This window comes from Rhinichthys klamathensis, unplaced genomic scaffold (genome assembly GCF_029890125.1).
Source record: "Rhinichthys klamathensis goyatoka isolate OS25496 unplaced genomic scaffold, OSU_Roscu_1.1 h1tg000723l_1, whole genome shotgun sequence".
Lineage (NCBI taxonomy): Eukaryota > Metazoa > Chordata > Actinopteri > Cypriniformes > Leuciscidae > Rhinichthys > Rhinichthys klamathensis.
The window spans coordinates 164,818-189,478 of record NW_026607138.1 but is presented as its reverse complement, the minus strand read 5'-3'; the positions used below and the strand labels follow the sequence as shown (position 1 = coordinate 189,478).

Here is a 24,661-nt window from a genome sequence, read left to right as displayed (position 1 = left end):
GAAGAAACTCAACAATGAGAAGACAAAGCAGATGCCTACAGTACTCAAAAAGAGAAAAGACAGCGAATATTAACGAAGAACATGTCCATAACATTATGAATTACCTTGAGTGGCGATGTTTATTGCTGAGAGTGTTGACAGAACCTTGTTGAAGTTTTCCCCAGTATATAAGCTCTCTGGATCAAAGCCCTAAGGGAAAGACACAAGTCAAAGACAGGAAAAACTGTCCACTGAGCCAGAAGTAGAAGCAGCAGAAGTAGGTCAGATATCTCAAGATATAGTATATGCCTATTTTACACAACCAGTTACATTTTTTTATAAACTAACAAATGCAATCAAAATATAACAACATGAACATTTAGTTGAACTCTCAGAAAATTGTAAATCCTGTATACCATATGGGACATTCACAATTAAAATGATTTTTTAATAATAATATAGAAAAATAAATAATGGAAGAAATATACATCTTAAAAATAAAACTTAAATATATATGGATTTTTTACACATTACATCATATCATTAGTCATTTGATCGATGCATTAAACTATATCCATGTATCGCTACACCAATCTCAATGGTTATGGAAAACATCTTTAGTGTGACCCACATTTTTAGATGTTTGGTCTACAGGCCCTGTCGGTCGCTGGGTACAGAAAGCTATCCCCTTTCTTGTTAAGGGTAGGGTTTCACATGTTAAATAAAACATATTAGCATTTACACAGCAATGCAAGAAGTGCGTGTCCTTGTATTTGCTGAGCGCTGTTTCCGAGGCTGCAACAAGATGAACAGTTAAGCAACTTCAGCAGTCAGTTCAGTTTATAGATTGCACTTTACCTTTTGCTTTAGAACATTTGTTAATTGTAGTTTGCATTTCTCTCTCATCATCAGTAGTTTAAAATGGCTCATATCAAGCTTAATCTTGTGCTACGATACTTCTCGTTTTCAGCTCCTTTAGAAGCAGAAGTGAAAGTTATGCGCTTGGGTTGTTTGTCCAGTCACATGACTTGCATCAACTATATGCCCATTGGGCCTTTAAAAGAGCATGAAACTGGAGCTTTCTTCAAAACAGATATGACGATATAAGCAAAAATGTATTTATAAGCAACAATATTCTACACATTTTCGCCAATAACCATATACATCACATGATCAAAATATACATCTTTTTTTTGTGCTGTCAAATCGATTAATCGATTCTAAAATAAAAGTTTGTTGATTTTATATATATGAGCCTGATTGTTGACTGGTTAATAGTGTTCAGTCCCAAAATTTGCAGAGAGCATTGTCCATGCATAGCCCATTACATAAAACGTTACAAACTCAAAGTGCGATATATAAAATGCATTACTGATACATCGACTTGTAGACAACCCCGTATAATTCGTTCTTCCTCTTCTTCTGAATTGGTTTCTGGTTACAGGCCTTTTTGGTCATATATGGCTGAATTAAACCAATATATCCACTTGCCATTGTGTAGCATTTACTACTTTTGACAGAGTGGATCAGGTTGTCTGAGCTGATTTGACAGAGTGGATCAGGTTGTCTGAGCTGATTTGACAGAGTGAAGGCGGAGACTAATTTGCATATTCATTGACCCACGTACGCTAAATGAAGAAAAGGTGCAGAGTTCAAGTGTGCCGCACGCATGCTGAAAAGTGAAGCTAAAACCTTTCAATAAAAAAAGTGTTTAAATATGCCATTTTGATTACCAAAGATTAAGGGATAAAATGATTGACTGCAGGGGTACTTTAACAAAGTCATAACTAAACATTACACATAAACAAGTAACATGGCACTAAAGAGTCATGTTCACCACATGTGCACAGTTTATCAGTCCATAACCACATTATGGTCACAGTTTTAGTACAGGAACACTATCAATGCAGAGGGTGTGGCATCAAAGTCTGGCTATGTGTTTGTGTCAATAATAGACAATGCAGACAATGTTTACTGTGATGGGTATAATTCCTGACCATCTTCCTGAGACGCCTGTAATGTTGCTGCAGCTCAAGACCATAATAACCATAATAAAAATGAAATGCACATGCAAAAGAGCTAGTATTATGAGCAATCTTGTTTACTGGCATATTTTAAGATCACATGTGCAAAACCAAAACAAAACCCTGCTATTTATTTGTCTGTCCTCAGGGAGAGCTCAAATAAATTAGATGGGCAGAAGAGAGAAGTACTCTATATAGCCTACCAATATAAATTATTAAATATAAATTAATAAGACTCTGTTAAGTTAATCATTCCTTCATAAAAGCAATGCTTATAGGCAAAGCTTTAATCTGAAATGTATTTTCACGCACATACACTACAGAACTGATTTTGTTTATTTGTGATATAGCCTACACCTAAAAGTGTTCTGAGTAGATCCTCAGCCTTGGGGTCGCATACTTTATACACACTCAGCTATGTTTCTCAAAGGCATTCGGGCTATACAATAAAGTATAGAAAAAGTATCCTACCTCAACCTTTAGAGACTGGCATCCTTTTAGAAACTCCCGAATGTTTGCAATGCAGGCCGCTTCGCATCTGGGTTCAATTGAATACTGTAACCAATGAAAGAATGAGGATGTAAATAATCTCAACTTTGCTTCAACCACACTGCAAAGCAAAGAGAGATCAACAAGATCTCGTTTTAGAAGTGAATGTCAGCCTAGCCTATGAGCCACATTGTACCCAGCCACTGCTGTCCTGTATCGCATGCTAAATTTCTTTGGCGTTCAGTATAGGCTACTGTTACTATTTCTTTGCGTGAGCTTCGCCATAGTACGTACACACACACACACACACACACACACACACACACACACACACACACACACACACACACACACACACACACACACACACACACACACACACACACACACACACACACACACACACACACACACACACACACACACACACACACACATCTGCTTGATCTCATTGGGCCCTGTCGCACCAGGAAAATATATTTAGGAGGAAGTGACGATGTTTGCTCAGCAAGATTCTACTTGGACCGCTTACTAGTGATGGCAAATCCGACTCATTTAATCGAATCGATTCTTTGAAACAGTTCGTTTCAAAGAACCGGCTCCAAATCCAATTCTTTTGCGCATTGACCACAATATGGGCTACATAAAATATACAAAAAAGGCCATTACATTATGTATTGCCGTTTCATGTGGTGGCAGAAGTAATTTAGCTAGTCATTTAAATTCAAATATAATTTGCATTAACACTACACTAATTTACGTGAAAGCTTAGCTGAAGTTTTTTAACGAATCGTTCAGGCACGTTTCGCGAACAGGCTAATCCAAATCATTAAAAAGATCCGACTCCAAAGAACAATTCGTTTACGAATATTTGGGAAATTCTAACAGAAAATATTTCTTTGAAAGCGTCGTGTAAAATCAGTAAAGCGGTATGGCACATATGCTAAAAAGAAAGGAAGGGAGGAAGACACGAACCAACAAAACTTATAATGGGCCCTTTATTTAAAAAAAGAGAAACTTTTCTCTGTCAAGTTGTATTGATCAGCACATTCGTTATAATGTCCCTGTATCGAAACACAAATTCAAAGAGTTTAAATCCAAACGATTTTAAACGAACTTTATTCAGCAGAAATCAAAATATATACCGTAGGCGTAGCTATCTAACGTTAATTAATAACGATCCTGTGTGTAATGAGTAAAAAGGGGGAGTTTAATTTGGTACTTGTTAGTAGCAGAGGCATACAGATTCAGAAAGACATTCAATAATCTGAGATCTCATTGACACAGTTTAACGGCTTTTACAAAGAAGAAAATTGCTTTACAAATGTCCTTGGCATTTTATACAAAAGTGAAGATTGACAAGGACTTCGTTTTTGAGAATGCGATAATGCGGAACAATTTCTCATGTAACAGGAAGTCAGATATCTCGCTTAAATTGTGCGCCCTGAATAAACCTAGTTAAATACACATTCATCACGTACTTTAAATAAAAATATTAAAACAACGTATTTTATATTTGCACAATATAGTGCATCTCAAAGTGTCACTTGTAACAGTTGAGTCTTGGCATTAGGCATCGTGCACCGTCAGTTCCGCATGGCTGTATTTGCTGCGGTTGCATTAAATTATATACAATTCACTAATGTTTACGACTGTTTGATCAAAGAAACATACATGTGCATATTATAAATTACCTTTAAGATGGCTCCAGGCAGCAGTCGCTCCATAAGCTTACACAGGACGACCCCATCTCTGAGAGATGTTTTTAGAAATTCCTCAGGATCAGCGATATTCTTTTTGGGTGAATTGAGCACGCCTAATGTTATTAGCCACGTAACAGTCTGCTCCTCGGGGTTCATAGTTTAGGCTCAATGGGCCTTTCAGATTTAGCTGCACCCTTGGTGCGCCGGCTCTCACTATTTGTTGAGATGCTACCCACATCCGTCGCGCTTCTGCTTTTCTGTATGTTACAACGACCATTCAGCCTCGCCACTTAGTTCTCCAGTGGACGTCTGCTATATAACCAACATAAAGGCTCTTTGACATTTCAGTGATACAAAGGGAACGGTTATTGCCTTAAAATGCTTTATAATCTATTTTACTTAATTTTTTCATACTTTAAACTTTGTTTTTTGCTTAAATTGGCCTGTATGTAGTATGAGTGAACACTGACATTATACCAATACACCACTATTATAGTGGGAATTTATTAAGAAACAGACAAGTACTACATTCATTTCAACTCATATGATTGTTTATTGAAAGCGCGGGTCAATGTCAATGCAATTCATCTGTAGTACTCCATGACTCCATCTAAACATCAGTCTCAACTAACAGCAGCCTCCAAAGAACACGGAGATTCTGGATCTAGGTGAAGAAAAAAAAGGAATTGTATGATCCTGCAAATTATTTTGTAAGAATTTAAGGTCTTTAACATACCTGCTTCCGTCGGAAAGGCTTATGGATCATCCACAATGACAACAGGTCCTGATCAGCAATGATGCATTCATGTACGTATTACCATCAAACTCCCTTTACTCCATTCACCCTGCAACAAGAGAGTTACCATCAGCAAACTGTTGTAGCTCAGCATAAGGGACAGATATTCTTAAAAATAATGACCCAATCTGAAAGGTTTTCCAGGCTTGTTGATAGAGTGTTGTCTTTCTCCACGTGGTCTCCTTTGTTAGAATCGGCATGCTTGCAAGCGGTTCTGGCTTTTTGTTAACACTAAGTGAATTTAAAATTTCAAAAGGGTTCCACTGGGAAGTTTCAAGAGGTTTTTGCAGCTATGTGGTTTATATTTGACAGTAGGGATAGATCCATTGAGAAGATTCATCTTAATATCCTTTAAAAAAAAAAAAAGAGAGGCCATTTCTCATTTGAAAGGGGCAAAAAAAAAAAAATCCAGACATTCTCCTTTAGTGCAACAGAATTGACTGATTTTTCTGAGACTAAGACCTCCTAAACTCAGTGATCCAGTGGTTGGGGGAGGGATCAGACTCCTTTGAAGGCAGAGATGAGGTTTTGTTAATGTTGGAAACAGCGTTTCAGATTGCATTTGAAAAAGCCAGGGCAATCAAGACGATGTTTGACTAAATCACACTAACCTTCAGGCGGCAAAATAACACCACAGAGACTTGACTTATACCAGAACAAAAGGGTTTGCTTTGCTTACCAGCTGTTGACAGGTTATATCTGTGGTGCTGAATTGTTTCTTGCATTTTGGTTGTCTTTGGATTGGTCGATGCAAGACGTCAATGTTTAGGCTTTGTGATGAAGGATCCATTTGCACTGAGGAAAACTACACCCATAGAGAGTTTGGAAAAAGGTGACATTTGTCCATTCCTCAACAATGTGAACAATCATGCCTACATGAATATTCTGCATTGCATCTATATTAAGTGGCAATTGGGAGTGTTCACCATGGAAAACTGAAGAGGTGAATAGATATTTACACTTCATAGTTTCTCATTCTCTTGAATAGTGTTGCTCAAGGTCTTTGATTAAAAACACTTTATTGGTAAATGAAAGCCATATGCTAGGGCATTGCAGGTTTAACAAATCACTAGTATACAAAAAGAACACAGATTTGCAACGGTACCATTAAATGGGATGTGGGCATGGGAAAATAAACTTTGCATTTAAAAAGGACAAAAAAACCTCCACAAGTGTGTGTACAGCTTTAAACTGAAGCTTGAAGTCCAGAGTTTAAAAGGGCGCTCCTTTGAATCTTAAAAGTCTTTTGAAAGTCTCAATGAGAAACCACAATTTCTCCCCCCCTTTTCTCAGTATCGGCTCCGGGCCATTCCTCTATCTGCCCGACCGCCGCCGCGGCCACCACCCCGAGGTGCCCCACGGCTCGAGCTGCTGTATTCACGAGGAGGATAGCCTCTTTCAAGAGGGGGCGGTCCCCGCTCCTGCCTACCCGGTCTGTCACCACGATTAGTGGAGTACGGGTCACTCCGACTGCTGGGATAACTGTCGCGACTGCCATATCCATCCCGGGAACTGCTGCCATAGTCGTCATAACGACTGCTTCCGCCACTCCCACTGTAGGACGGAGGGGGACCCCTTGAGGGTGGGGCGCTGCGTGAGTTACCTGCAGGGTCAATGGGTCATGTAATTGGCAAAATTTTACTTAAACATTTTTTGCATGATACTGCGATGTCAAGTGCCCATTTCCCTAAATCTGCATCACGTCTAGCTCAAATGTTAGAAACTTTCCAAATGGGGCTAGAACAAATTTGGATCTTAGATTCTGGGTGGGACTACTTAAGCCTAAAATAACTGAACTACCCAACTGAAGTGTAGACAATTGACCACTCAGAGGCCTTTGACACGTCATTGTTGAGTAAATGCACTTTCCTTGGTTTGGATTGAATTCCAGATAGATTGTAGTTTGAGTACTGCATCTCTCTTGGTTGTTCGGACAGAGCTACTGGAACGACTCAAACTTTTGGGGGGCAAAAAACAGCTTGCAAGAGAATCCTTGTTGGTGCGATTTTGGTGGGAATTCACGATGAAAAGATGCCGCGTTTGATGTTTCCACTTTTTGGCAATCACACGAGGCAGCCCTTTCCAGGCCCAAAACAGGCGGTTTGAGTAGAGCCCCTTAACCCTTTTCACCACACTTAAGGTTTAATCTTACCGTAACCGTCGTAAGGGTCTCTATAGGAGCCTGTACTGGGCCGTTCCATGTAACCACGGGGCTCTCGTCCTCCACCATAGCTGTCGCGATCACTAAGAAACAATAAAACATTAGGCTGGATTCTCAAACTGCCATCAAATACATATGACAATAGATGTTAACATACCTGTAACCTCTGGATCCTGAGCCATAGTCATCTCTAGAACTGGAATGGCTTGAATACTCCCGGTATGGGTAATCACGTGGTGCCGGAGCGTAGTCTCGACTGTCCCTTGAACTAATGTATTCACGGCTGGAATAACTGCAAAATATGCACAGCTTGAGTGTCATTGCATATGGCAACAGACCATCACAAATGTTATATTAGTATTAGTTAATATTTCAGTTAGATCTTATTTTTATGTACTTTACTGTTTTTCTATTCAAATTTAATTTTATAAATAATATTTTATTAATTTTCTTCATAAAGCTCTCTTATAATCCTGTCAAATAATGAAAATGACTTTTAATAGTTTCAAATACAGGGATACTCCAACCAAAAATGAAAATTCTGTCATTTACTCACCCTCAAGTTGTTGCAAACCTGTATGAGTTTCTTTCTTCTGCTGAACACGAAGGAAGACATTTTGAAGAACGATTGGAACCAAACAGTTGTTTGGCACCATTGACTTCCAAGTTCCAATCGTTCTTCAAAATATCTTCCTTTGTGTTCAGCAGAAGAAAGAAACTCATACAGGTTTGCAACAACTTGAGGGTGAGTAAAAGACAGAAATTTTCATTTTTGGGTGGAGTATCCCTTTAACAGACCAGCCCCACCCACTCTGCTACATAAGGAATGCTGAGAGTTGAAAGTGTCCACACTTAGATTTTTTGGGTTAAGAGCATGATCCAGCTATTTGAATTGCACTTTTTAATTTTTACAGTGAACACTACTTGCACCATTTATACTACAATGAAAGCACAGAATAGTGCACAAGTACACACATTAGGATGCACATCTAGTCTGACTTACTAGCAGTTTGCCATGGGGAAATCAGTCTTATTTTTCGGATCCAAATTAGACCAATATATTTTATGTAACTGACTTGAATTACCAGTCCAAAAAAAAAAAAAAAGAAGAAAGTCTAACTTGTAGCAGCTCTGAAATATTAATGCTTCTACTTCTCACCTGTCTTTACTACTGTAGTGGTCATCACGAGGTGGAGGACCATCATCCCGCCGTGACATTAGAGAATCTCTGCGAGGGGGGCCATATGGGTCTCTGTCTCTGGATACCGGCACTGTTAAATACATTGAGAAAACAATGACTGTATGGTTCAAACGATAAAAGAGCACAAAACTGTGTTCAGCAAACTCACGCCTGCCCATTGGCCCAGAGGGTGCAGATCTCTTGGGTGGGGGTCCTCCATTCCGCACTGGGGGGCCTCTCTTCAGTGGTGGCGGCCCTCTTGAAGACATGCCTTTAAAAAAAGGTTCTACAATCCCTACGTTACCTTGGTAATATTTTTGGAAGCAAGTTTGTTTTAAGTGTAGGCTCAGAACTTCTTAGAAGTCAATCAGTTCAAATAGATCATCAAAATAGTGTCATCATTGCAAACAAATAGAAAAAAAAAGAGAATGTTCTGAATGGTACCTCTGCTTGGTGGTCCCCGCATTCCACTTGGTGCTCCTCTGGACCCTCGCGGACCTCTGGCAGGGCCACGACTCCGTGTATGAACTGGTGGACCACGGCGTCCTGAAGACTCAAACTGAGGCTTGGTGGCCTGTTCCACTTTAATAGGTTTTCCGTCAAGGGGCTTGGAAACACAAGTAACTGAAGTTTAGGAAACTGTTGCTATTAAATATACAAGCTCACTGAAAAGCAAATGTTCACATCTATTATGTAAGCTCAGAACTTCTTAGAGGACAATTGTGGACTACATCAGTTCAAGATGATCACTACCACAAACCATCATCACAGCTTACAAATGTGAAGTTCACACCATTACTCACCTTTCCATTCATTTCCCTTGCAGCATCTTTAGCATCACCAGGATTTTCATAAGTTACAAACGCGAAACCTCTAGATTTGTTTGTTTCGCGATCCTTCATCAACAGAACTACAAAGGACAAGGGGTAGGACAAATATGGTCACACTTGACACCAAATGCTTAATTGAAGGTATAGTTCACCCAAAAAAGAAAATTGACATCAATTGCACACTCATGTTACTTAAAAGCCATAAAAAATTCCATTCACCCAAAACTCTAATGGTTCAAAGTGTTCATTAAGAGATTGTAAGGCCAAATGAATTTAGTGGTTTAATCCGCTTATGTCTGAACGTTATGGCTTTGGAATGACATGAGGATGAGTATATGACAGAATTTGAATTGTGTGAACTAGCCCTTTAACATTTTTAGCTCATGTCGCTGCAGCCCAAATATCAATAAATGAATAAACTTGGATAGCAAAATTACATTTCTATCAAGTAATTTAGATCATACAAAACTACTATTACCTTCAGCTATTCGGCCAAATTTGCTGAAATATGCTTCAAGGACCTTCTCACTAGTTTCAGTGTTCAGGCCGCCAATGAACAGCTTTCCTGGTCGGTCTGCCTCTGCCATATTTCCCACTGTTGCCACTAAAGAGGGGAGACATTTCTGCATTACAAGATAACAGTTCAGAACATCTCGTCTGAAAAAAAAAGAAAGAACAGCTTAAAACCAGCATAAGCTAGTCTCCCAGTCTAACTAAAAAGTGCCTAAAACCAGCAAACAGACCAACCTCACCAAGTGGGAGAGCAAAAAAAATTAGTTTAAACGGGTTATCAACAATATTACATGCATAGTAGCAGAAAACAATGAAAAAATGTCAGTACGTGTTGCTGTACCGGTTATTGGATTTGGAACAGATATTTGACGATAGAAAAGCGTCTGATTGAATCATTCTCTGGCGAAGATGGTTAACTCAGCAACCATTAGCCGATAGGCCCTGCCTTGCTAACAGTAACGTTAGTTGCTGCGGATCACGTGCAAACACTACGAACCGTTAGTAAAGTTTTTGAAGATACTAAACGTTTCGGTCGAACATTTTACATAGCATTTACATACACATTTTCAAAGCATGCTTCACAAAATGGCGGACGCTTAAAATTACAAGGCTACTGGCAGCTCCAGCAGCCTGAGACCTCTTCAGGCCATATGGCTAATTTGCAACACATGTTTGATGAAGAATATCATATAGTCATGATAAACACTTACAAATAATCCAGTTTTAGATTCAAATATATAAAGAGAATAACGCTACTTTTTCCATGTTCAAAATGGCGATTGAAATGTGGGTTTAGAAAAACATCTTGCCGTCTGCAATCTACATGAGGCCATTTTCAGTTACCATCACATCTGCTAAATATATTTACCTATCAGGCAAAGCGCATTTAACTGAACGTGCACGATACAATTACCATCTATAAATAAACCAAAAATATAAGTATGATGAATTTATTTGATTGATCCATTTACTCACCTCAGGATCAATAGGCAGAAACAAAAGCGTCTACTGGTTTATATGTGTCTAATGTGTGGTTTCGACCCGCCCACAGTGCAGTCACTTACTCTACGGTAAGAGGGAGGAACTTAACGGGTTAAAAGTCTCTCGCGCCCTCTATTGTCATGTTTGCAAACTGTTCTTATTTTAGGCGAAATCAAATCATAGAGCGAAACCCAGTAGTAATTAAATATTAAAGTTGCTCTCACTGATGAATTTTACACAAAGAAATGAATAGAGTTTTAAATATATATTTAAAATGGTGGTATCTGAAGCTAAACAAAAACTGTTGTGTACATGAAGCGGGTCGCCTCACGGGGCAGACATGACCAGCCGAACACTAAAAGCAAAATTAATAAATTCATGAATAAAGTAGATAAATATATAAAATATTGATAACAAAAATAAATAAAAAATACAAATAAAAACTATTGAATTAATCAAATATATTGATTGTATAAATATATTAATTAATAAACAGCTGTCATTAATCCAGATGTTTTGTGGATCAATGATGTAGAGGGATTGGAGGAGGAGTCATGAGGGGGCGGAGTTATGTGCACAGTAAGGAAGTGACACTAATACAAATCTTTCTTGAGTCAGTTAGTAGCTGCGAGCTCGTTGTCTTGGTGATTTTCTTTGTGAATTATCGCCGGTTAGTTGTATGGTTTGCTCCAGCAGAGTAAACCGGAAACCTCGCAGGACGCTGGTTTGAAATATGAAGTCTTTAAATCCGAGTTTTATTTTTATTTTCACTCTAGTCAGCTCAAGCGTTGGATTCTACCTTCCGGGTTTAGCGCCAGTCAGTTTTTGCGAGAAAAACTCGAACGGAGATCCGGGGGAATGTCAGGTGAGCTTTTACTGTCCTATACTTGTTATCGTATAATTATGTACAGACAGTTGGCACATAACAAAGGTTTAGACAGCATATATATATAGATAGATATGATTATAGTCAGCTGTCTCCTTGACCCCACTCCCCTGCTGTCATTCCCACAGACTGAGATACAGCTGTTTGTGAATAGACTGGACTCTGTGGAATCAGTCCTGCCTTACGAATATGATGCGTAAGTATGCTTGACATTTACAATATAAGCTTCATTATATCTACATGCATTTCGTTACAAGCACTGATCAGTGAGTGCATACTTTTTGCTTTAGGTTTAACTTTTGCAAAGACAAGGATGAAAGAAGGCCCTCAGAGAACCTTGGGCAGGTGTTGTTTGGAGAAAGAATAGAGACATCACCTTACAAGGTATGGTATAGTATAGACATCACCTTACAAGGTATAGTATAGGCATCACCTTACGAGTTATTGTGTTTTGTTTTTTATTTTACATTTTTTAAATTTTTATTTACCTTACTCGTTGTAGCCTATTTTATCTTTAAATGTGCAGTATGTAAGAATGACATTCCAGCCTGGAAACGCACATTTCAAAGTAAAATAATAGGCTGTAGAAGTGTTTTTCAGAGAAACGAGTATGTGAACTTAGCATGTTTCCTCAATATATCATATATGCAAACATATTATGGCATTGTTATGCTTTAGTAGAGTGAAAAAGTTAACATACAGCACCTTTCACCATATCACCATGAAATCAAAATGGACAATTTTTATTTTTTATGGAATATTGCAGTTTTTATTATAAATGATTTGTCCAGCACATTTTTTAAAATTAATTTGCCCTTGTAATCTTTAATCTAAAATTTAAATCACTTCCCCTCCCATTTGCAATGACATCTCTTCTCTAAAGAAGTGTTTTTCGGTGCAAGAACAGGACAACCTGTCACTCACATGAGATTATAGCAATAGCAAAGTAGAACAATCCAATCAATTGCCGATGGACAAAATTAAGTCTTGCCCTACTTTTTTTTTTATTGTTCATGAAGCCGTTTCACGTTTTCACACAACAGGGAATAAAAGACTATCACAACTTCCATTTCATGCCGACTTCAGTGTAGCAGTGACATTTGAAAGATTATACAACCTACGTATAGGAACCTGAGGGTTTCAACTTATGGCAAGTTGCATAAACTGCTAAGACTAGTCTTACAAGTTACTCATCCAATTTTTTTTCTTCAAGACGGTTCATAACTTTTTAAAGTTAGTTACTTAAAAACGTACATTGGTCGAATTTGATACCGAACAGTAAGACTGATTACCCCTAAACAACTGCTAGTTGGTCAAACTAGTTCTTAAGACACTGTCTTAACATAATGGCTATGTTTATGCAACTGGCCCCTGGCATCTTGTTTGTCAAGTTTTACTAGATGTAGCTGTAACTGACACACACGCACTTTTCAACCTTTGTGTTTTTGTCTGACATTTTTTTTGTACATTATCGTTATATAATTATGTTGTTGGTATTTAGACAGTGTATTCCGGTTTGATACCATTCTGCAGAATGTGCCTGTTATAATTAACTCCAGTACTTTATGTTTCTCTTATAATGGATGGATCCTTAAGATATTGATTTTAGAAATTTTCCTCTTAGTTTTCATTTAAGGCTGACAAGGCATGTGAGAGGGTCTGCACCATATCGTATGAAACTACAAAAGAAGACAAGTTAAAGTTGGACTTTCTAAAGAGAGGAATGGAGCTGAATTACCAGCACCACTGGTAAGTCTACATAAAATGCCTTGCCTACATTAGGCGTGGTAGCACCGTGGAAGTTGTCATCTTGCTTTATCAGTTACTAGCATAAGCAAGATGCAATGCTCAAAACCTTTTAGAAAAGGTATACAATATATTTGTCATCGTAGGGTTTGGCATATTATCCTTACTGGGTATATAATGGTTTTACATGCCATAACACGTTAGTGGATTTGGTTTATTCTTACACTTGTTTTGCAGGATTGTTGACAACATGCCCGTAACATGGTGTTATTTGGTGGAAGACAATCAGAAAGTCTGCAACCCAGGATTTCCCATTGGATGTCTAGTAAACCAAGAAGGAAACCCAAAGGACGCCTGTGTTATCAATGTGAGAGAGACTGTTTATCACCACTTGAGTTGTGAGCTAGCTTTTATTAAAAAACAAACAATCAAGGTCAGCCCACGTTAAAAAAGTAAAGCAAAAGTACGCATTACTTTCCATAAAAAGTAACTGAGTAATGCAATTAGTTACTTTTTTAGGGAGTAACGCAATATTGTGATACATTAGTTTTAAAAGTAACTTTCCCCAACACTGAATTTAATAAAAAACATATATGTATATTTTTAAGTTTAAACATTCAATAAGTTAAATCTTTATATAATATTAGAATACGTTACCAGGAATAGAACACTGACACAGAGGAAATATTAAGCTGATTGAAGAAATATCAACTATTTCAAAATAACTTCACAAGTAACCAAAAGATTTAGCAAGAGAAGTAGAGATATGCCATTTTGATGCGGACTAGCTTCTAACATGATGCTTTTTATCCACTCCTTTAGGCTGATTTCAACAGAAAGAACACTTATTATGTTTTCAACCATGTGGACATCACCATAATTTACCACAGTGAAGATGAAACGACTGGGATGGGTGCTCGACTTGTGGCGGCTACGCTGGAACCTAAGAGGTCTGATTTTGCAACTAACTGTCTGTAACTAACTTTACTTTAGGTAGCGTCCTTAACCTGATGTTAGGTCTTTCTCTACTTTCTGTGGGCCCATGTGACCAGTTTCAGCAAAAAATGCTTTAAAGCTACAATCTGTAATTTTTTCGCCTCAAGGGGTCGCTAACCTCTTACAATAACAAAGGCATAGATTGATGACTAGTGGAATCATGGAACTTGTCGTCATGCCGATGGATCTAACGTTAATAAAGTTTATGGGGAAATAATGTTTATGGATGAGTGAATACATTCATGTTATTTAAGTGGTTTTTGGATATTTTGATACAAAATTCTTTCATATTGTACCTTTAAAGTTAGGCATAGCAACATCTGTGACATCAATGAGAAAACCAAGTAAAAATGGATTTTACATATATATATATATATATATATATATATATATATATATATATATATATACATATATATTTGTCTGTTGAATAGCATCAAGCATGCTGATGATAATAATCCAACATGTGAAGGCGCTCCCATGGACATTCCAGCAGATTCCAGCAGTAGTCTCAAAGTGACCTACACTTATTCAGTTAAATTTAAGGTAAGCTTATTTATGGAGACAGTATATGGAGATGGTTGGAAAGAAGTTTGTGTGATAGTTTATTTCTTCTTTTTTAGCAAAATAATGAAATTAAGTGGGCTTCTCGATGGGATTACATTTTGGTTTCCATGCCTCACAGCAACATCCAGTGGTTCAGGTGAGCACAGAAAGCCAAGCTGGTTGAAAATATATCAAGAAAATATATAATCTCAAGAACAAGAAGGCTCTTATATCTTTATTTCCATACATACTAATGGTTTTCATGTTTATTTTTTTCAGCATCATGAACTCTTTGGTTATTGTGCTCTTCCTGTCTGGCATGGTGGCCATGATCATGCTTAGAACATTGCACAAGGATATTGCCCGGTACAACCAGCTGGACCAGGTACCTTGAATTTACTTTGTTCTCCTTCCAACTGTTATCTAGAATCTAGATAACAGAAGAAATGAATGACTCCGTTACGTCACTACAGTCTCTTGTGTCAACAGAGCTGACACTCCTGCATCAAACTTCCTGTTATATATTGTGTTTGATTTGAGTTATAATTGTCATGTTTTCATGGGTCATATCCTAATCCTCAAGTACATATTGACTCACTGATTTTCCTCCCAGTTTTAGTGTGTTATTATTTTTCTAATATTAATAACCAAAAGAATACATCCAGTCAATGAATCCTCTGTTGTGACATTCACAGGCAGACTGGGTTAAGATCCCTCCAGCTGCAAACATTACCTATGTAAGCGTATTAGCTTATGTTTGCTTATGTTTGATGTTAGTAAAACAGTGTAATTGTACATTACCATACTCACCAATCAAGGTTAAAAAAAATGAAGGAAGCTATTTTGCAGTGAATAGATAATGACACTGATAAAACATATGTGACATATACCATCTTCTGTGTTCTGGCCATAATGGTTTATTTGATGATAGTCATGTGAGATCATATTGAGATATGTCATATCTCCTGCAGGAGGAGGCCCAGGAGGAGTCTGGCTGGAAGCAGGTTCATGGTGATGTGTTTAGGCCACCCAAGATGGGCATGCTTCTGTCTGTCTTCCTCGGACAGGGCTGTCAGATCTTCATCATGACCTTCATCACCCTTTGTAAGTGCATCTGGAACAGAAATGAATTGAAATGAATGAAAGTACTGCAGATTTTTGTATTCTACAAATTAACTTTAAGGGTTGCTTTTCTAGATCCGTGAGAACAGTCGAATATTTGAGTGCATCATGAAAATGCCAACAATGTTAACTTTCCTAAATTTTCTTATTAGATTATTTACGCTCAATAGACATTGAAATAACATGCTACCAAAATGTGTAAAACAAATTGTTCACACATTAGTTATAATAGCATTAAATGATTTTTTTTCTTTTTTTTTCTTTAGTCTTGGCCTGTCTAGGCTTCCTGTCTCCAGCCAACAGAGGGGCTCTCATGACCTGTTCGGTGGTGTTGTGGGTTTTGCTTGGCACACCTGCTGGATATGTGTCTTCCAGACTCTATAAGAGTAAGGAAATATTGCAGTGGAAAATCTTGTTTTATCTTAATGACTTCTTCTGGAAGTCATTATGAAGATCTAAAGAGGTGACATTTGTTTGTGATAAAAACATGTCCCCCCAAAGTTACATGTTTTTGAAAAGTAATGTAATGGCTTTCCAGACAAGCCTTTGCCGTTGATAATAGGAGTGAGCAAGTTTTAGAAAGCGTATAAACAGAGTCCATACCTTGTAGACACAGCATACAACTATAATCCACCTTGCATGCCACTCTGCAGTGTGATCAAAAACTGTGTGCTTCCCAATAACCAACGCTCACACTTCTTCCTGTTACACCTGTGCTACAATTATACTGTCACAGTGCCACTCAGTGGCCAAGAAAAACTTTACAACAAATGGCTCCAACACATACTACTGTATTGTTTTATGGTTCTATTCATTTCTGCATTTTTAGTGAGGGGAAAGTTACTGAGTCCTCCTTAAAATGCCAAATATTCATCTTAATTGCTTCCTTTTCCAATCAATTCCCTCTGTATCATCAGCTTTCGGTGGTGAAAAATGGAAAACCAATGTCCTTCTCACAGCCCTTTTGTGTCCTGGGTATGAATAATATTTTCATCTGCATTTCCCGAGAACAGAAATAATATGATTTATGCCAGTATGCAGTTTCAAAGACGTGGCTTGTGTTTTTGCAGGATTGTGTTTGTGGACTTTTTCCTGATGAATCTGATCCTGTGGGTAGAGGGCTCCTCTGCTGCTGTTCCCTTTGGTACACTCGTGGCCGTCCTGGCGCTGTGGTTTGGCATCTCTGTTCCTCTCACTTTTTTGGGTGCATACTTCGGCTTCAAAAAACCAGTGAGTATGCCTTCTTAAACAGACCAATTGTTCTTAACGCCTGTTTCACACATGACCCGCTTGAAGTGCATATGCAGTACGTATTTTTTTTCAGTGCCTATGTTAACAGGTTAGAGCATTCACACTGCAAGTGCGGCGCGGCAAGTGTGTTGCAGGAACAGTGCAACAAATGTTTCTGCACCAGTAAATTTTTACTGAATTACAGTGCATAATAGCGCATTGTTTATGGTCAAAATGAAAACGGATTGACAGGAAAATCTAGTAATTTTGCCATATATGCATATATATGGTAAAATTATATATATATGCATATATGGTAAAATTACTACATTTTCCTGTCAATCCGTAATAGTAATTTTACCATATATGCATATAATTACTTTAAGCTTGGGGTAAAGCAAAGAAAAGCATTTACCAGGAGTTGCAAAAATAATTAATGCGGTCAAAATTAAATCTAAAGTATTAGAATTATTGTCCCGAATATGAGACGACCCTGATTATAATATATTACAATTATAATTGCATATTTTAATGTTTAATTTTTATATTGAAAGTATGGTAAATACTGGTAAAAAATTTACCAACAATCACTATGGTGTACCATAAAAATAAAAAAGCCTGTAGTTCTCATTTCAGTAGATTTCACATTGACTGATATTTCACCTTTTTTATGTACAGTGACAGATGTTGGCATGTCAAAAAACAAAGTTTTTAAAAAAAGTGTTTGATCTACATTTCCTATCTGAACCAGGGGATATGAATGTTTTTTTCCTTAGGCCGATCACATAGCGCTAAAAAGACAGCAGTTTCTCCCTAAAGTCGGAGGCCAAGCGCTGGGCAATATTTGTTCTTTGGCGTAATGCATCAAAGCAGCCGCTTCGTAGAAATTGACAGGCAAGTGTGTCACAACGTAGCCGAAACAAGAAATAAGGGGCCTCGCTGGTGTGTATGTTCAGCTCTTTGGCGATATCCAGTGCCTTCAGCTGGATGACAGCTCTGGCTATGGACAGCCCCTCATTTCTTCCCTCGGCTGCGCACCAACACACCCCCTTCCATCTTCCCCGAAATGGCCCCGCTTTTTCAGATGTATTTCAAAGAAAATAAACTATCTTATATTCGGAACAATACAGTACTTAAAGTATATCTGGTTGTCTGAGATCTACACTTGGAACAAGAAGGCTACACAGTACACAATGTATGACATCTAATCATTGAGATGGGAAAAAACATACAGCACTGTATGACTTTTCATATAAAGATTCAAACATGAAAGACATGTTTCATGTAAGAGAAATATCATGTTTAAATGTTTTGGCACTCGCTTGAGTATCTTAATATATAAATCTATATAGAAATAATGAATTAAATATTACATTGTTTATATTTATTGTGTTTAAAGCCACGGCTCAGTAGTGCACTGCAAACACATCTTAAATGAAATGCGTACTAAAATATGTACTGCAAACTGATCACGTGTTAAACAGGAGTAAGGGCTTTTCAACAGAGTACAATTCTAATTCCTGGCATTCTGACAGGTGCTGATTCCACACTTGCGGATGCAAAAAAATTACATTTAATAATAGGCTCACAGGTTTTGATACTCCAGAATTCTTATGCTTGCCTATTTATGTATTTCTAAACATTTGAATCCGCTGCTATTGCAGTTCCCATCTGTGTGAGCTTTTCTTTTGGCACACTGTCATGCACGATATCATGATTGTGGGTGTTTTTATTTTCCTGTTTTAACAGGGCATCGAGCCTCCTGTGAGAACAAACCAGATCCCACGCCAAATTCCTCAGCAGTCATTCTTCACCAAACCTGTGCCGGGCATCATCATGGGTGGCATCCTGCCCTTCGGCTGCATCTTCATCCAGCTCTTCTTCATCCTCAATAGCATTTGGTATAGTTTGAAATCATATCATGCTGAAATGAGTTGATGTCAGAACTGATGTTTTGGCCCTAACATTAACTAATTGAAAGGTTTCTCTGCAGGTCTCATCAGATGTATTACATGTTTGGCTTCCTCTTCCTGGTCTTCATCATCCTGCTCATTACCTGCTCTGAGGCCACTGTTCTGCTCTGCTACTTCCATTTATGTGCAGAGGTGAGATTGAACACTGATCATGGCATCTTTTAAAAGTTTTTTTGGTTCATGTTTGGCTGGTTCTTATTCATCACTGAAATGAATCAGTCTCATAAGAGTGTACAACATAATTTTAAACGTTAGTCTGAAGAATTACATATACAAAAAAAAAGCATGTTTTGTTTAAAGCCTATTTTTTTGTATTTGACAGGATTATCATTGGTGGTGGCGATCATTCCTGACCAGCGGTTTCACGGCAGTGTATCTGTTTGTCTACGCAGTGCATTACTTCTACTCAAAACTACAAATTATAGGGGCAGCAAGCACCATCCTCTACTTTGGCTACACCTCAATCATGGTGCTCATTTTCTTCATTTTCACAGGTATGTGAGAGATGGTCTGTTTCCCTTTAGCCTTGATAATACAAGTTGATATACAATGGGTGTAACAGTAACATATAACTTTTGCTAAATTATTTTGCATCCAAAAGTGAAAGCACTTCAAATTTCTGTTCCCCTTTACAGCATAAAATGAATTAGAAAGAGTGTGTTGCAGCAGTATAAGAAAGAAAAAGTTTTGTTTTTCCCCTGCTGTACCGAAAACATACTATTACTTCAAAACCTAGGCATGTACCAAACCGTCACCTTTGCATACCATTACACCCCTAATATACATTCCCAAACTTTCTTGTAAGCCGAATTCTTTTGATATATAATATTTACTTGAAGTACCCCCTGAGATTTGAAAGTAATTATTCAATAATTTAGCAACACATGACATGCAGTTAAAGGGTTAGTTCACCCAAAAATGAAAATTATCCCATAATTTACTCACCCTAGAGCCATCCTAGTTATATATGACTTTCTTCTTTCAGCCAAACACAATCAGAGTTATGTGAAAAAATATCCGGGCGCATCTATCCATCATAAAAGTAAGCCATATGGCTCCAGGGGATTAATAAAGGCCTACTAAAGTGAAGAGATAAAAACATTTATTTTTATTTTATATTCTTATATATTCTTATGATTTAATTAATCAATTTACGAACACCAGTTTGGGAAACCCATGGTTAGAGCATTGATTTGTGTCATGACTTTTTTATTTAGGTTAAAGTTACATTTTATCACTGGTGTTTCTGGTTTTCAGTGAATCTAGAGGAAATGGCATAAGAGAAATTATATATTTTTTACTTTTAGCTTACAGTTTTTCTGCTGTGTTGTCTTCACTGGCTATAATCAAAAACGAGCATACTGCATGTGTATTTTGACTTCAGAAGCTAATGACCCACAACCGAATGTGCCGCACGCTTCCTGAAAAGTGAAGACAAAACCTTTCGATTACCCCTGGTGGCTGGCTGCAGTATACTGGCAGACTTGGGCTCCAAATGATGTGATCGGTGCAAGATGTTAACATTATTTTTTTTAAATATTTTGGCTTGATTTTCCTATAGTGGAAGGAGGATGCGTCATCCGTCTTTTTAACAGTCTATGCTCACAACTTAATAGTGTGAATCAGTCTTACCAATCCTAAACTGATTAAGCTTTCACTGAATTCTCCTCCTCCATCAAATAACCAGTTTAACAGGTTAACCAGTTTAGAGTAAACAAATTGCTATAGTGAGAATGCAGTACAAGAACAACGTGTAATCTTTGAGCACAGAACTGAGTGTGTTCCATTGAACATATTTACTCTACACTACAGGGTAGGGTTGCACCAGCCTTTCGTAATTTCTTATTTAAATTGAACACAAAGTCCATATTAGAAGCTTAGTAACTACTAGCTAGTTTGTAACTAACTAGCACCATTTGTTCTTAAGGCAGAACATAGCTAGTAGGTCGTAGGCTCTCCATATAATATGTGTATTCGCATAAGGACCCGTTTACACGAAGGGAAAACGCAGATGTTTCCCTGCGGTTTGGCCTCTCATTTACACGAAAACCCCGTTTTTATCACAGAAAACGATTATTTCTAAAACGTGGCCTAAAATGACGTTTATCCTGAGCAGAAGAAGTTTTAAATGCTGTGAATTTCAGTTTATCCTTGATTCTTAACTTTTGCTTCACGTAAATAACTAAAAAAATATTTCCATTGAAATATGTAACTGCTTAATCTTCAATAACATAATAGGTGTTTTTTATATGAAAATAACATTCAGAAACAGTATTTGAAATGAATTAGGATCAATAAATGATACTGATTAAAAAAAGCACAAGAAATGACATTTGTTAGGATTGATTTTATTTGACATGCACACAGAGGTGCACTATTTAGGTTGGTGTTGAAGAGCTAAGATGGGAACTGAATAAAGTAATTTATTCACATGATGTTCTCTCTCTTAATATGCAAATGCCATTGCCAACATTATCATATAAGGTTTTAGTCTGTCAGCTAAAACAATAGTTTATTGATGCAATTCAGCCAGTCTGTCATTTTATTCCACCTGTTACTCCAGGTTGGATGCTTCTGTAAATATATGTAGTTTTATACATAGTTATGTGTCAACTATTTATTAGTGCAATCAATGCAAACATTTTTAGTAGCTTGTAAGTTGTAGCTTAGTGCCCCTTTACGTCAAAACTAAGCACACAACTGGTCCAACCAGGTGAATATGGGAAAGTACCATTTATCCGCTTCAGGATTTCTATCCTGTTCCTGAAAAATTCAATGCTTTTTGTGCTCAGTGTGACATTTACATTTTTTTTCTTTCTTAATTTTTACTTTACATACAATCTTAAATGTTCAGAGATTGTCATGATGTTGGTGGTTTTGATGCTGCTGTATGTCTCCCTGCTGGTCCTTTTGTTTAGCAGGTGACCAGTGCTAGTTGTTTTGTTCCTGCCTGATGGGTCATACTGTGTTTAGGCAGAGGGTAATTGGGACACGTATAAATATTCTTCATCTTTCATTGTTGTTGAAAGGTAGCGCCGCTCCCTCCGGCCTTAATCAAATCTCTGTCGCTTCCCCTCATTGATATGCTGAGGCGGAGGTGGCGAGCGATGGCCAGCTGTCTGCCATCCATAAACACCTGTGGGTTGATAGCATCTACATATGCTTACTTATGTCCACTCAGTCTCTCCAAACGGCAGGTTCTAACTTTGTAGCATGTGTTTTCCTCACCCAGCGTGAAGAAAAGTGATTTACAACTGTTTGTCAATGTAAAAAACATTTCACATAGGTCATTTGTAGTAAGAGTATTTTAGACACTGAACCTTTACAAAAACACTCCAGATTATCCAGTGTAATTGCATCAATTCTCACAGCTTTTCTTTTGAATGATGGTAAACCACCGCCATTGGTTTTCTGAGTGGATATTAGCCACAATCTATTTGTTGCCATGGATTCTTCTAGATGCTTTAGGATCCCTGGCAATGGCTGTTATGGCAACTTCTACACGCACTTGAGGGGTGAAAATGTAAGACACGAGTAAAACGAGGCTTACTGGGTCGCCATTACGATCTCAGTCCCACATCTTAAAATAACGCTTCCCCAAAATGGTTTGTTTCTAGCAGGACTTTTTAGATCCCAAAAGCAAACTGAAGATAGAGTGAGAGCGTGTGTGGAGGATGAGGAGGAGGACTGAGAATCGTGTGTGTATATAAATGCATCTGAAAATAGATTCCGAGCTAAAGATTTCAATCAGACCTATTGTTGATTGGCTGTCACTGCCACCCCAGCGATGATTAGATTTAATCCTGTGCTTTATCACACTCCGCTCAGTTTGGCTGTCAGATAATTTGCTGCATTGAAACTCCACTATTAATAGATGGTTTTCTTGTAAAATGACTCCAATTATGATTTTAATAGAAGTGCTGTTTCATAATCTGGGACATTTTATGACGTACATGTGCTGAAAAGCTCTTTTTGTTGTCCTGTTCTCTATTTCTTTTGTTAATTCTCACACATTTCTTCTTCCATCCAGGTACTATAGGCTTCTTCGCCTGCTACTGGTTTGTAAATAAAATCTACAGTGTGCTGAAAGTGGACTAAGGGAAGGACCTTTTGGAGATCACATCAACTTTTTACAGATCAGCTTTCATGTGGAAGTTTGAAGAGACATTTAAATGAAGGGAGGAATCAGACGATACTTTTTTTCTTTTTTTTTCTTCCTCAACCGCTGGTGTGTGGCTCAATTGTAATTCAATGCCCTGCAGTAGGTGTGCGTGTGAACTCCAAAGACCCCTTTTCAGTGCTTTATTTATCTCGCGTTGCCTATGACTTAAAGCCCATATCTTTAAACATTAAGTTCTTTTTATGCTTTTATTTTGACTCAGATGTATGGTTTACTTGCTTTGTTTTATTTCATCAATTCTTTGTGTATAGAATTTGTTTTGAAAGACCAGATGGGACACAGATTGGGGTGCGGTCACATTTACCTTTGTATGGTGAGATTCTGTGGGCTTAATGCGGTCATGTTAATAGAAAACCAGGCAATATTGAATTTCACATCAGATTCAAGTTTGTTCATTTTGAACAAATTCACTGCTTAGTTTGAGCCTACGAGTAAGCAGTGCTTCATGTATCGCTACACTGATGATAATGTATAATGGACCTTCTTTGCCCACAAAAATGACCATTTTACTGTTGCTCACCGAAATTTCGCAGGCAAAACCCAGTCATTCCAATAGGAATCTGTGCGATCTGGAGTTTAATGTAAAGGCAAAAAGGTTTCTCACCCAGATTTCGCTCATGTTCAAGATGTTCACAGGAATTTGCCATGTTCACAACAGAAAGATGCTTAGTTTGAAAGTGACTTCTGTATGAGCAGTGCTTCATACATATAATAATAATACATTTTATTTGTAATGCGCCTTTCTCAGATTTCTCACTAATGTGACCGCACCACAGTAACCTCTCTAATGTCACCTATTGGTGGATATCAGTAATAATTGTTACTATGTTGTTAATAGAATACAACTTCTTTGTTCCATGTGTTTTTATAGTTTTATCTTGCTGACAAATTTGTTTTTATGGAGTGAAGGAAATGGGATGGTTAAGAAGCAAATTTTTTGCTTGATGACATTTTTATACAAGTAATAATATCTAAATAATGGGAGCCATTTAGTGATTTTGTACTTTGTAAATTATCTAAATGTCATTACTTAAAACAGGCATACACATCTTTTTTCAGTAACTTTAATTTAAAACCCACAGAATGTACTGATCAAGTCTTATGAGGTATACATAAACATTCTTCACCATGTTATAACAAAAGAAAAATAAAGCACAAAGTACATTACAAAAATGTCTACTAAACTTTTTTTTAATATAAAACAGTCCGTTGTTACAGTTGGAGTACATTAATGATGACTTGCTTCAGCTGACTCTGGTTACATTTGTTGAAAGTGATTGTCTACAATTTTGTAAGTGCTGCAGACATCAGTGGAAACTGACATAT

The 24,661-nt window shown here is 37.5% G+C and overlaps 3 protein-coding genes and 2 non-coding genes across 14 annotated transcripts in view; 1 reads left to right on the top strand and 4 right to left on the bottom strand.

Annotated features, from left to right (window-relative positions):
• The window catches only part of arhgef6 (Rac/Cdc42 guanine nucleotide exchange factor (GEF) 6), a 35,274-nt gene extending 30,823 nt beyond the window's left edge, over window positions 1–4,451 (bottom strand). For all 7 annotated transcript variants that reach the window (XM_056242339.1, XM_056242342.1, XM_056242340.1 and 4 more), the window contains exons 1-3: window positions 4,187–4,451; window positions 2,475–2,558; window positions 105–189 (exon numbers count right to left, since the gene is read on the bottom strand). In XM_056242339.1, coding sequence (XP_056098314.1) covers window positions 105–189; window positions 2,475–2,558; window positions 4,187–4,351 — 334 coding nt within the window. In that variant the 5' untranslated portion in view covers window positions 4,352–4,451. The remainder of the gene's footprint in view (window positions 1–104; window positions 190–2,474; window positions 2,559–4,186) is intronic.
• A 538-nt stretch (window positions 4,452–4,989) lies between these two features.
• Window positions 4,990–10,754, bottom strand: rbmx (RNA binding motif protein X-linked). Of its 3 annotated transcripts, none has more exons than XM_056242354.1 (9): window positions 10,651–10,753; window positions 9,641–9,766; window positions 9,136–9,242; window positions 8,777–8,939; window positions 8,502–8,618; window positions 8,312–8,423; window positions 7,310–7,444; window positions 7,144–7,235; window positions 4,990–5,040 (listed from the first exon to the last, which is right to left on the bottom strand). In XM_056242354.1, the coding sequence occupies exons 2-9, from the start codon at window positions 9,747–9,749 to the stop codon at window positions 5,036–5,038; spliced, it is 840 nt and encodes a 279-aa protein (XP_056098329.1). In that variant the 5' UTR covers window positions 9,750–9,766; window positions 10,651–10,753; the 3' UTR covers window positions 4,990–5,035. The 3 variants fall into 3 exon arrangements, with proteins under 3 accessions (XP_056098329.1, XP_056098328.1, XP_056098326.1); XM_056242353.1 differs by lacking the exon at window positions 4,990–5,040 and adding an exon at window positions 5,994–6,594 and having other exon boundaries at window positions 8,502–8,603; window positions 10,651–10,754; XM_056242351.1 differs by lacking the exon at window positions 4,990–5,040 and adding an exon at window positions 5,994–6,594.
• Window positions 8,675–8,737, bottom strand: LOC130077216 (small nucleolar RNA SNORD61). Its single transcript, XR_008805719.1, has one exon. It is a non-coding gene; the product is annotated as a small nucleolar RNA SNORD61 (small nucleolar RNA).
• LOC130077215 (small nucleolar RNA SNORD61) lies at window positions 9,028–9,104 on the bottom strand. The gene has a single exon (XR_008805718.1). It is a non-coding gene; the product is annotated as a small nucleolar RNA SNORD61 (small nucleolar RNA).
• A 511-nt stretch (window positions 10,755–11,265) lies between the features above and the next one.
• Window positions 11,266–23,360, top strand: LOC130077206 (transmembrane 9 superfamily member 2). Of its 2 annotated transcripts, XM_056242358.1 has the most exons (18): window positions 11,266–11,521; window positions 11,671–11,738; window positions 11,833–11,926; window positions 13,167–13,291; window positions 13,526–13,655; window positions 14,111–14,238; window positions 14,719–14,830; window positions 14,908–14,987; window positions 15,110–15,215; window positions 15,526–15,567; window positions 15,802–15,934; window positions 16,219–16,338; window positions 16,870–16,927; window positions 17,023–17,182; window positions 18,932–19,083; window positions 19,176–19,287; window positions 19,478–19,649; window positions 23,186–23,360. In XM_056242358.1, the coding sequence occupies exons 1-18, from the start codon at window positions 11,390–11,392 to the stop codon at window positions 23,251–23,253; spliced, it is 1,992 nt and encodes a 663-aa protein (XP_056098333.1). In that variant the 5' UTR covers window positions 11,266–11,389; the 3' UTR covers window positions 23,254–23,360. The 2 variants fall into 2 exon arrangements, with proteins under 2 accessions (XP_056098333.1, XP_056098334.1); XM_056242359.1 differs by lacking the exon at window positions 15,526–15,567 and having other exon boundaries at window positions 11,267–11,521.
• The last annotated feature ends 1,301 nt before the right edge of the window (window positions 23,361–24,661 follow it).

Coding starts and splice junctions, on each gene's coding strand:
- rbmx (XM_056242351.1), bottom strand. CDS start 9,749: ATGGCAGAGGCAGACCGACCAGGAAAGCTGTTCATTGGCGGCCTGAAC. Junction 8,940..9,135: donor CAAGGGAAATGAATGGAAAG/GTGAGTAATGGT, acceptor TGTGTTTCCAAG/CCCCTTGACGGAAAACCTAT. Junction 7,445..8,311: donor CACTACAGTAGTAAAGACAG/GTGAGAAGTAGA, acceptor CATATTTTGCAG/TTATTCCAGCCGTGAATACA.
- LOC130077206 (XM_056242358.1), top strand. CDS start 11,390: ATGAAGTCTTTAAATCCGAGTTTTATTTTTATTTTCACTCTAGTCAGC. Junction 13,292..13,525: donor CTGAATTACCAGCACCACTG/GTAAGTCTACAT, acceptor CTTGTTTTGCAG/GATTGTTGACAACATGCCCG. Junction 19,650..23,185: donor CATTTTCTTCATTTTCACAG/GTATGTGAGAGA, acceptor TCTTCCATCCAG/GTACTATAGGCTTCTTCGCC.